Raw genomic sequence first — 13068 nt, 5'->3', positions numbered from 1 at the left:
TTCCTAAATGACTAAAATATCCCAAATCTTTTTTTCTATTATTTTTTGTAATTAATGTTTTCTTTATTTACATGAAAATATTTGTAAATATTCATTTAAATTCTCCAAATTTGTTCCATGTAATTTGATGATTTTATAAACTAAATTTTTTTCTCCATGTTTGAGTTGTTATATTGGTTGATTGTTTATATATATATATATATATATATATATATATATATATATATATATATATATATATATATATATACATATACATATATATATATATAAATGTAGTTCATCGATTGATCACTTTATTTTTAAAAAAAAATAAGATTCGTGTATTTGAACAATTTAAATAGCCTTGAATCCATGTTTAAGTTCAAGGTATATTTGATCTTTAAAAAATTAGAAATATACTGTGTGACATATCACACCTCAAAATTAATTTTTTATATATATATATATATATATATATATATATATATTAGTATTTAACTTGACTAGTTAAATGAAATACAAAAATCTCACAATAACTCAAGAGTATAGTAGGAAATATATTTTTTCTAGAGTTATAAATCAAATATAAGACAAATTAGGAAATAATAAATCAGACACTTGATAAAAATTAATCTCTATATTACTAATCCATGCATTACTAATTCATCTATTAATAATCCCTGCATTGTGCATCTTTATACCAAACGATCCCTAATAGAAAAAAGTGATGTACATGAGTTCATACCCATGAGATTAGTGTTTTTAATTGGACATTTTTCACTTTGTATATAATAAATTAATAATAATATGAAGAAAAAAAAAGTTTACCAATTGTTAATAGAGTTTCCATTTGAAAATAAATGGAAAAGACAAGTTACATCCACAAATGAAGAAAGCAATTGTACTCCAAGGATTAGCTGGTAATTTAAACCGTTTACTTTTAACAACTTACATGAAATCCCAATTCATTTAACAATAATAATATTTAATTTGATTTAATAATCATGCTATGTAAGGCCTCGTTTGAAAGAAAATACTTTCTATTAAAAAATTTAAATACAAAACTCAAATTTCATACTTTTAATTAAAGAAAAAGCGATAAAAAGCGAAATAAAATAAACTATCGATAGACCAATCCAATTTGAGATGCAGTTAGTTAAGTTGGACCCTGGCCACCCAATAAAGTTGGAAAAAAACATGATTTGTGCCCCCCACCCAATAGGACTGGAATATTAGGAATTTTCAGATTTAACAATAAAATGTATTGTGAAGAAGAGCAGTTTGAAAATTAAGTTTCATAATTTTATTATTATATATATATATATATATATATATATATATATATATATATATATATATATATATATATAAGAAAAAAGATTAAAAAATGTTTTTAAAATATTAAGAATATCTTAAAATTATTCTTGTAATTCCACCTATTGAATCGCAGTTATCCTTAATACTAAATTTACAAAAGCGGGTACATTTTAATAAATAATTACTGATTTTAGCGATATTTTTTATTTATCAATACTATGTTAAAAGTGAATTATGTATGCAAAATATATGTATTATAATTGTTTTTTTGAAATATATGTAAAAATTTGACTCATTGTGTTATACGTGTATTAAAATGTGTGGTAAATATGTTATCCATCATTAAAAGTTAAACTTGAATTATATGTGAATGATAAATTATTTTTTGTAATATGTATTAAATTTGTATCATAAATAAATTAAAAGTGATCAAGTAAAAGAAAAAGTTATTGTTACAAATGGTAAATATATCTTTACTATAGTATATTTACGTAAGTTTCCTCAAATTTATGCCTCAAACCCCTCATATTACAAGAAGTTGAAGTAAAATATGTTCACGTTTAAATTAAATATATGGTATCAATTTATTTATCTACTTATTAATTAAAACCTTTCTAGGCGAAGTGTACAAATATTCGTTTTTGGATTCGAAGTAAAATTTATACCATTTGTTAAATTATTTTTGCAAGTTTTCCTTCTTTAGACATAATTTTAGTTCATGTTTGACTTTGGATGTACTCCTTTTATTCCATATAAGCTAATTTTTGAAGTGTTTCATGCCCTTTATGAAAAGTAGATTAAGACATAAATTAGTTTTCTATTTCATCTTTATTAATTATTATCAAATTTTTGACTAAAATAATTTTAATTTTAATTAATCACTAATTTCAATGTTAAGTAATGAAGGTAAAATTTGAAAAACATTCTAAAACAGTTTTTAAATTTAAATAATTAAGTTAATTTGTAAAAATAAAAAATGCCTCAAAAACTAACTTAATATGAAATGGATAGAAAATATATTTAGCCTTATAGAGGTTAAACATCATGTATTTTTACTTGAAGTTTGTAATATATCCGTCCTATATTAATTGATCTTTTTTTTTATATGTATATTAAGAAATCATAATTAAAAAGATAGTTTTACTAATTCACCCCTTAAAGTTTCTTTTAGAAAAATTCAATTCTACCTGTCATAGTTTTAGGGGTGTTCATGGTTCGATTTGAATCAGTTATTGATTAAAACCAAAATAAAACCAATCTAAGTTGATTTTTAAATTTCTAAAACTAAACCAAAAAAATAATTGTGGGTTTGATTATTGTCAATTTTGATTCAGTTTGATTCAATTTTTCTATTTTTTGTCAGTTTGAGAGCAATAAAAATTTTGAAAACATATGTATTTTGATAGACATGGATACCTACTACATGAACAATCTATTGAGAAATTGTCACATCCCAAGACCACACCCTAGAAGTTAGGGGCAATCTCGAATTGCAACTAGCGTACTTGACCTCTCGGAGGTCTTGTACAAGCCCTTACATATCATTCATCGCATAAACATAGTGAAAAGTAATGTGGAATCAAAACTTTTCACTAAACATATCATAGTCTTTAAAAACTCTTTCATATAGAGCAATAAAAAATACTAAGTCTCAATCTCATCATCTTAAGACACATGAACACTTGGGACACGACCCATACTTCAAAATACGAATATAGAAATACATAGTCTATTACATGGGTCCTTTTTAAAGGTCCCTTGGTTGGTCCTTGGAGATGTTTTCCTTGAAATTTCCAACCAAACGTGATCGTCTATAAGTCTATCACCTCTCACATGAATTTCACCCAAAACGAACACGTAAAACTCGACGAAACATGCCTAGACACACAAGGTTATTTCAAGGCACATCTTTTGAATGTCATGGACATTCTTGGACGTTTGACCTCCGAACTCCACGAGACTCAACACACTGCCTATACGTGCTATAATAACTCATTTAAGGACCTTACAACCTCATGAATAACACATAGAATCACATATGAGACACCTAAGTGACATAGTTGTCGAACGTCTTAGTTGTCCCTTGACGTTTGACTTCCAATGCACCTAATACTTTATCTACTGCCTCTACACCATGTAATAGACTTATTTAGGACCTCAGACCATCAAAACCAACATGTTAGGCTCTAGTTCACCTAAGTCATTTTCGGGGTCTTACAGAAATTTAACATGAGTTTGATTAAACAATTAACAATACAAGAGTTATTATCATACGAACAAAGTGACTCAACTAAAAAAAGTGTGACTATCTTATGTGAGGTAGGATAGCTATCGACTAAAGTAACGAAGTTTGATGGACTTTGACTTAGGGTTATAATAGTTGAGCTAAAATTTAAGTGTTGGCTTGAAAAAATGGTAAAGTTAAAGACTCAAGGTAATAAAAATTTAACAAAATATTTACATTTTATTTATGAATAATATATATCTAATTTCTCGGTTCGATTTGGTTATTTTTGTGGTTGTTTCTTAGTAAAATCAAAATCAAACCAAATAGTATCGGTCTTCAAAATTTAAAATCAAACCTTACCAAACCAAACCAAATATCAGATTTTTCATCGGTTTGATTTGAGTTGCGATTCAGTTTGATTTTTAACCATAACCATGAGCAACCTTACATAATTTGACTTACACACCTAATAGAAAAATTAATGGTATAAGTAATTTACCAAGCCACCAATCTATTAAATAATGACTTAAAAATAATTTAAAAAAATAAATATTTAATTATGACAATATAAAGCATAAAGATATAAAATATTAGATTTTTTTTTGAATAATTGTATAAAATGACAAACTAATTATGTAAAATAAATACAATAGCTATCAGTTAATTTATTTGTGTTCCATAGCAAACTGTTTGTCAGTCGCCTCTCTCCCTCATATTCTCGCACGCCACTCTCCCTCTCTCGCTTGCTCCTGTCGTTCGCCTCTCTCACTTTATACAAAAGAAATGTATAAATTGTGTTTCTATTTGTATAAAGCGAGAGAAATTGTGTATACACATGCAAATACATATATCTCCGTCCTATACACTTATAATTATACAATACAAATATTTTCCTAGCATAAGTCATCCTTTCCTACCACTGATCAGCTGGTCATTTGTATCATATGTTGTATAAAGATTATAAAGTACAGAAAAGTAAAGAAAAGAAAGTAACATGCACGATTTCACAAGTACAAAGCAAAGGTGGTCTTCAATCAGTATCTATTGGTATTTAGTTTCACTTGAGCTCTCATGTTAAATATGGTTGTATTATGCCTTACATATTCAGTATATTTTTTCGTACTGACGTCCCTTATTGGGACGCTGCATTTCATGTTGCAGGTACAAGTACTCAACTAGTAGGTCTTCCCAATGAAAACATATTATACTCAACGGATGTTGGTTATCTCCAGGTTGATTCGGGGCTTTGCCGAGTCTTTACTATGCGTATTTTCATAGTGATACCATCATGGATTCCAGTAGAGGCTTTGTAGACATTGTAAAGCTATCATCTGTATTCATAATTTCACTTGTCACATATGGCGGTTCAACTAGTCAAAATGTGTTGTATATGAAGCTTCTCACCAGTAATTTGCATAGTAGTATACTTCTCATCATAGATTACTTGTAAAACATGTGTTCATAAGATACTTGTCCGCCTCACCTAGGGTTGAGATTTTTTATATAAATTCAAATTGTATATAATTTATCCCTTTTCTCATTTTATATAATTCAATTTATACAAATGAGAGGCTACCAACAATTTATATAAATGGCCTACCAGCGAAATTATACAAATCTGAAGAGGAGACAACGAATTATACAATTGTTTGTATATATGCATAGCGAAATAGACATAGCTTTCAGTTGTATATGTATAGCGGATTATACATATATATATTTACTATGGAAGACAATTATACAAACTTTGCTATAACACACATATTTGAATTTTGTGTTTGCTATATGTTAAAGTTGTTATTTTTTTTTCTTGATAGGTAAAAAAGGTAGAATAATAATAAAAGTTTATTTTAAAAAGGGAAAAGACTCAAATATGTCATCGAACTTTCAGAAAAGGCTCATTTATGCCATTATTTTTGACACATAGCCAATTGTAATTCGGCCACATCATCAATTCTTTAAATAAAAAAAATCATAATTCTAAAAAAAATTAAATTCTTTTTAATAAAAAAATTAATGATGTGGTCGAATTATAATTGACCACGTCATCAAAAATTTTAAATAAAAAATCAAAAATTCTGAATAAAAATGACTTTGCAAAATCACTGTTAAAAAATAATGACATAAACATACTTTTTATTTAACGATAATGAATAAACCTTTTCTTTAGTAATAACGATATAAATAAACCAAACTTTTATCTCACAGCATAAAAGCATAAATAAGTGCGTGATATGGAACACAGTTTTCCATTTTTATATTTTACTTGCTATAAAAGTAAAGGCGTCTTGACTGCTTGTTTTTCTTTCTCCATCTTGGACTGCTTGAGCCAAGGGCATTTTGGTCATCAGAAACGCTGCTTCACATTCTGCTATTGCTTAACCATTTTTCATCAGATTTGTTCACCTCTGGTTATCTCTCTTCCCATGTAAGTTTCTCCTTCTTCATCTATTGGGTTATTGCTCTGTTTTTGGTTTATTCGTTCAATCTTGTTTCTTGGTTCAATTTATTGTTTTTCTCTGCGATTGGCGTCTTCGGAGGTATATATATGCGTCAGTATTTGAGTCGCACGCATCATATCATATATTCTTGTGTCTATGAACGGAAATTAGGGCTTTCGGATTTGTAACTTTTGAGAACTGATTTAGTGGCGGTTTTAGGGTTCAGCCGCCTTTGCCGACCTTTTATACAATGTCCGACCGACTCGAACACTGATGTTAATTGACACTTTTTTCTTCCACTGTTTTATGGTTTTTGACAAGTCTCTGTGTGTGTAGGTATTGATATAATTTGGGCAGCGAGGTGATGTTCTTGATTAATATTGGCGTTTTATTGACACTGTGTTATGGTTTTTGACAATTTTGTATGTGTGGGTATTGATAGAATCTTGGGAGTGAGGTGAATTTCTTGATTAATATTGGAGTTCCATTGACATTGTGTTATGGTTTTTGACAAGTTTGTATGTGTGGGTATTAATAGAATCTTGGGAGCGAGGTGATTTTCTTGATTAGTATTGGGGTTCCATTGACATTGTGTTATGTTTTTTGGCAAGTCTGTATGTGTGGATAATAATAGAATCCTGGGAGTTAGGTTAGGTTATTTTCTTGATTAATATTGGAGTTTTATTGACACTTTGTTATGGTTTTTGACTATTTTGTATGTGTGGGTATTAATAGAATCTTGGGATTGAGGTGATTTTCTTGATTAATATTGGAGTTCCATTGACTTTGTGTTATGGTTTTTGACAAGTTTGTGTGTGTGGGTATTAATAGAATCTTGGGAGCAAGGTGATTTTCTTGATTAGTATTGGGGTTCCATTGACATTTTGTTATGAGTTTTGGCAAGTCTGTATGTGTGGGTATTAATAGAATCCTGGGAGTTAGGTTAGGTTATTTTCTTGATTAATATTGGAGTTATATTGACACTTTGTTATGGTTTTTGATTATTTTGTATGTGTGGGTATTAATAGAATCTTGGGAGCGAGGCGATGTTCTTGATTAATCTTGGAGTTCTATTTGCATAATTGAATGATTTGATTTTCCTGTATATTAATGATTTGATTAAAAAGGTTTCTGTTGCTGATATTTTGGTTTCTCTGGAAAAAGAACTGACTTTTGTCTACTGCTTATTCAGATACTCGAACTTAACAAGTTTTTGTGGACGGAAGAGAATTAACTGGAGATGGAGGATTGGGGTAATGTTGATATTTCTAACTGTTTTTGTAACTATCTTCCTAAGGAAAACTAATTCAATTACTTGTGATGCTAATACATCTTGCTTTACTTAGGATTCAATTCATTTCCCTTCATACTTAATTGTTCTTACTGAAATGGAAAGCATTAAAACATGATTGTTTATGTATTCCCTTGCTATTTAATGATAGAGTATTCATTTATAAACTCTGTGTAACTTTTATATTGGAGTAAAATGTCCCTTGCTGAGTACTTAGTGCAAGACTGGTATGGTTTTTCCTTGTGCTGTATGTTCCTCAACATTGATATTTTTCAACTACTGTCCTGAAGGCTGTGGTCTGGTAGACAAAGTTCTGTACCATAAATCTAATTTGAAGATTTAAAATATATTTAGTGTTGTAGCTTCTCTTTTGCCAAATTCACCGAAGATACAATCACCGTGTTCATTTGTGATCCTTTCTATTCAAAAGAAGTTTTGAAATGTAGCATAGCAATCATGATCATGTAGGATTCCAGGTGTTTGAGGTGTGTAATCGCTCCCTGCAATTCCCCATTGCTACGGAAAATCTCAGTCTAACTAGGTGTACAATGTAAATAATGTTTCTCTTCTTTGGGGACAATGTCTTGTATGACTGCAGGACAACATTAACACAAGAGTCCTTGTTCCATATTTTGTACTTGGTGCGCGCAGTTCATTTTCTTTTGGATGAAGTAAGATGTTTCATTAATAGGTGTCAAGAAGATGCAAAAGGTACAAAAGAGAGATGCATCCAAAGAAACTATATTAGATTTAGGGAGCTAAAGTCCAAAACAGACCAGTGCAATTTGAGGTGCTCCAACTAATTAACCAGGCATCTAGCTTTTGAAGAGTGGACGGATTTGAGATTCCATCAAAACATATACGGTTCTAACTGTGTAAGTACACCAAAAGATATTCACAGGGATCATAATCCGGATCTCCTCTGACTTTAAAACTTCATCAACTCCAAGATTCATAGACTTCTGTGACTCTCTGTGGTATGACCCTATTGACTTCAAAATAGAGTAGAACGATTCCTCAAGTCAGCAACAATTTTGTTTTAGCCTTATATATGCTTTGTCATCACTCACACCACAACAGGGTTTTGTGTGTGGCAGAAATGAAACGGAATAAACAATAATCTAAGAATTCATCTCACTAATCAATGGTAAGCTGCTTATGCTGTCTCTATTGTGGTAAGCGTTTAATAATACTTGCTTCTGGATTGTCTAAGTGCTCAGCCTATTCACTTGAACTCACTGGTTCATTTTTTAGCATAGCATTTACAAGAAGCAACTACCATTGTAACTGGTTGACTGTTCACAGTAATTGGAATAAAACCATAGATGTTGGTTCCCTATTTCTGGAGATTTTGCTTGTTCAAACCAGTTTATTTTTGGGTTTGATTCATTTGTCTTTCTGAGAAGACTTGGATTCCCTCTCCATGGGACATTGACATGGTTTATTGTGCATGCAGAAAAAGGGATGTACCATAATCTTATTGACATAATTGCCTAAGTTTTGTTATTTGGTAGCGACCTCTGAGTTTGATTCACTTGACAAATCTTTTAGTTTTAAGCCACATTTGATATGCAAGATAGTCTATAACATGCATGTTTTATTTCAGAGGATATACCAGTTCCAGATCTACTTAAGAAGGATCAGCCAACAAGTAAATGGGATGATGAAGATGCAGATGATGATGATGTAAAAGAATCTTGGGAAGATGAAGAGGAGCCTGCTCCGGTATAGTAGACAACTTATTGGTTTCCTGTGTCTGTTTCGAGAACACTCTTTTTACCATTCACCAATTCCCCCACCTCCAACAAAAAAATCATCTTAATTAAACTATCTTGTTCTGATAATGCAGTTAGTTGCCTCATACCTGCTAGTGTTGTTCATTAGTATCTTGAAAAGTGGAAATTATTCTTTTGCATTGAGAATATTTACTTGGAGTGACTTATCCATGAATCATCTGAGGAATTTTCATGTCGTTGCGGATCATATTTCTGTGTTTTGCTTATGTCTTAGCACATCTGCATTAGTAGGTTTGACAGATATTTTAATCGGCTGGTGAAGTGTTTATACCTGATTAGATATTTTGTCATTTTTTTTAATAAAAAAAGAAGACATTTTGTCATGTTTTTCATGCCAACCAAGAAGTGTATTCTAATATCTGGATATCTTTGGATCCAGTTGATTTTCTCTAATACATCAGATGCTTCTCATTCTAGGTGAATTCCACTTGTTTGAGTAGGTTGTTATGCACATAATTATTTAGTTATCATACTACTAATAGATAAGTAAAGCTATGTAGATTGGGATGAAACACAACACAATAACCATGGATCTTGTCATGTGAATTTCATTTTGTGGAGTCAAGTAAAACACTCGTATATCCAATCATCTAATCATAAATACAGGTTTATATGCCTCCATATCTTGTCATTGTTTGCTGTGTGTGTAGAAACCTATGGGATGATACTTGTGTTAGTGTTTGCATATGAGTTCATAGACTAGGAATCCTCACTTTGTGTCTAATACTGAGAACAATGATATAAGCCTGATCAAGATATTATGCGGTTTTTGTCGTTTAATGTAGTAGAAACGAATGACTCATAATAAAAAAGCTATTTTGTTTTGTTATTTTTTTTTTAGTTATCATTCTCAAAAAAAAAACCTATTTTAGTTTTTTTTTGTTTAGTTATATAAGCTGACTATGTGCTCTACTAGTTTGCAAATATGAAGCGAGTGGAGTTGAGGTAAGACTAGACAGGATTGCGGTGCCAAGTGCAAACAATGAAGATATCTAGGTTCGTCTTTTCAAGAGAATGGAATGATGGATGAATGAATATATTACTAATAGAGATGTGTACATTAATATTTATGAGAAGGTTGTGTATATTGATGAGGAAAGTTCATAGGTAATGTGAGATTAAGTAAGTTTAGAACTGACCATATTCACCGTAAGGTGCAAGTAGCACGTAATGAGGACAGAAGGAGCAAATGCTGCTTTAGGTGGTTTTGTCATGTCCTTTGTCAATCAAATGTATTGTTGGTGAAACAATGATGAGCTTAAGGTTTTAAAAGGGGGTTTGTGGGGTCGGGGGTGGGTGGGATCACATGAAAAGGTAGTTGTCTTGAAAGATCTACAATACCTCGAATTACTATAGGCTCAGCTATAGATAGGGCACAATGGAAGGAAACATTAAGTAGGAGATATGTACTAGCTGAAAATAGGTTTTAGTCTTGTTTGTAAATTGTTTTTGACCTATTGCTTTTCCGGGAGTATTTTGAACTTGTAATAGATTTATACGGCAGGAAAAACTTAAGAAACTTCTATTATAATTTATTTGTTACTACTGCTGCTATTTATTTGTATATTTACATTTTAGATTAATTCTTCACTTCTGTTTTTATTTTGGCATGATGATGACATGAGTTGAACTTAAATAGATAAATATGATGAATGGAGATTCATATAGTAGTGTTGTAGCCTTTCTTTTAGCTTTGTAATCACAAGACTTAGATTTCTTAAAAGTCATTTCTGGGATGTAATTATAAGATGCTCATATTAATTGTCCATTTTAAATTTTACTTTTAACAATGTTAAACTAAAGGTTTTTCTTGCATGATTGGAAAGTTATTGATCCATGGGGAGGAATCGTAAAGAACATTATTGAATGACCTCTTTATTTGTTTCATCAGCTATTTATAGAACCAATGCCTAACAGTAGGGTGATTCTCTTCCATGGAGTATTATTTTGTAATATAACTTAATTATTATCCTTCTTGTCTTCTGTAATCATATTTGTTTCACACCTATATTTTTCTATTCGATGTGCTCTTGCGTCATGCCGCCTCCTCTGTGATTCTCATTTCCTGGTGATATGTCCCCCATGTCAAGTACCGTCTCTGCATCCTACTTCTTGGTCTAATTAACTCAAGGTGTGGTGGATTAATCAGGCACCTAAACCAGAACCTCCTGCTGAGAAGGCCCCCAAGAAGTCTGCTGCAAAGGCTGGTGAAAAGAAAGGCAAGGAAGTTCATACTAATGAAGAGCCTCTAGATCCAGTAGCAGAAAAACTTCGCCAGCAAAGGTTAGGATCTTACATGCCTCATATGGAGTAGTTTTGATTGAGAAATAGAGGATTATAGTTAATAAGTTGAACTAAGATAATACAATATGGCTATTGACATCAGGAGATATTCAAATTCTTATCACATTTCTCTTTACAGGCTTGTAGAAGAAGCTGATTATAAGTCCACGGCTGAATTGTTTGCCAAGAAAGGTGGTGATGACAAGACCCTAGAAAATTTTATCCCAAAAAGTGAGAGTGACTTCTTGGAATATGCTGAGCTGATATCTCATAAGCTGCGACCGTTTGAGGTTTGGCAAATTTAATCTTTTCAGTCTTTTCTAATATCTTAATTGTCGGGGTTAACTTGACTGGGCATTAAATGTTTGTCTGCCATTTTTTTAGAAAAGCTACCACTACATTGGGTTGCTCAAGGCTGTTATGAGATTGTCGATGACCTCGTTGAAAGGGCAAGATGCTAAAGACATTGGTTCTTCTATTACTGCATTTGCAAATGAGAAGATTAAAGCAGAAAAGGAAGCCACTGCGAGTAAAAAGAAGACAGGTAGCGCTGTGCTTGCTTTCTTTCTATGATAATTGTGTCATCTATTGGTAGGGTTTGTGACTTTTTTCCGTACAGGTGCAAAGAAGAAGCAGCTACATGTTGATAAGGCAGATGATGATGCAGTAGTAAATGCATATGATGGTTATGATGATTATGATTTCATGTGAAGAGGGGGAAACTTAGCAAAGACAGGCATGTTAGGCCGTTTTTTTCACCTTTCTAGCTACATCAGTCTGGAGATCTTTTGAATCTACTAGTGACAACTACGAGGAAGATCTTGGGGCCATGTTACCTCCCTATTCTGGAGTCTTATTGAGTGTGTCATATCTTTTTCTTTCTGTTCCGTCGGGTCAAATAAGAAAGTATCCTTTGTTTTGTTTACATTTTGTGGTCAGTTACTGGTTGGAGATCCGTTGGTAAATGATTTGTCGGTTGATCTGCATTCTCTTGTATGATTCAGATCTCAGATTTTGGACCTATAGATTTCATGTAACTGTCTTATTCAAAACTATTTGATCCTTTCTTTTCATATGCGTTCTCCTTGATGCTGACCATTTGCCAATGTGTGTCTATAAATTACAGTTAGTAATTCTTAAAATTGTTGCGGAAATCAAACACAGTGACTTGAGATTGGATGCAACCTTTGTTCGAATTGTTGATACGTAATTCTACTTTGATTGCCAAATTCAGCCTTTGCGTGAGTGCACGAACCTCAGGCAACTCTTATTCATCTCAGTGCTTAATTCTCTATACTGTGGCTTTGTTTTTTGAGAATTTTACCTCATTAGCTAATATTGCAACACATTCAAAAAATTTAACTCTATTTTTAGAGGTTCGATGCAAGACGTTATAATTATAAAGAATAAACAAGCAGCAGGCATTATGAATTGAAGTTGCGATAGTTTGTTTTTCTTCAGATTTGGCTCTCCATAATATTCTTTTGGTTTCTCCGGACTCTTTATTGGAAATTTGGATGGTTCATTGTAGGCCCATTTGGAGCGATTTTTTTCAGTGCTGATTTTCTCCATACTCATTGTAGGCTCATTCCAGGCGATGCTCTCAATATTGATTTTCTCCATATCTATAGCTCAAATAAGAAACGTTTTGGTCAGGGTGTGACAATTTCACCATTGAAGTTGCAATAGTTTGTTTTTCTTCAGATTTGGCTTTCCATAATATTCTTTTGG

General features: G+C 31.6%; 1 protein-coding gene across 1 annotated transcript; it reads left to right on the top strand.

Moving 5' to 3' along the window:
- Positions 1-5737: 5737 nt before the first annotated feature.
- On the top strand, positions 5738-12410 carry LOC101255357 (uncharacterized). Its single transcript, XM_004232757.5, has 7 exons — positions 5738-5954; positions 7160-7220; positions 8865-8983; positions 11204-11337; positions 11477-11627; positions 11722-11881; positions 11957-12410. The coding sequence occupies exons 2-7, from the start codon at positions 7208-7210 to the stop codon at positions 12046-12048; spliced, it is 669 nt and encodes a 222-aa protein (XP_004232805.1). The 5' UTR covers positions 5738-5954; positions 7160-7207; the 3' UTR covers positions 12049-12410.
- The last annotated feature ends 658 nt before the right edge of the window (positions 12411-13068 follow it).

Source organism: Solanum lycopersicum, chromosome 2, assembly GCF_036512215.1.
Source record: "Solanum lycopersicum chromosome 2, SLM_r2.1".
In the NCBI taxonomy this organism is placed as follows: domain Eukaryota; kingdom Viridiplantae; phylum Streptophyta; class Magnoliopsida; order Solanales; family Solanaceae; genus Solanum; species Solanum lycopersicum.
Note: the sequence above shows the minus strand (reverse complement) of the source record. Positions and strands in the feature narration are given on the sequence as shown.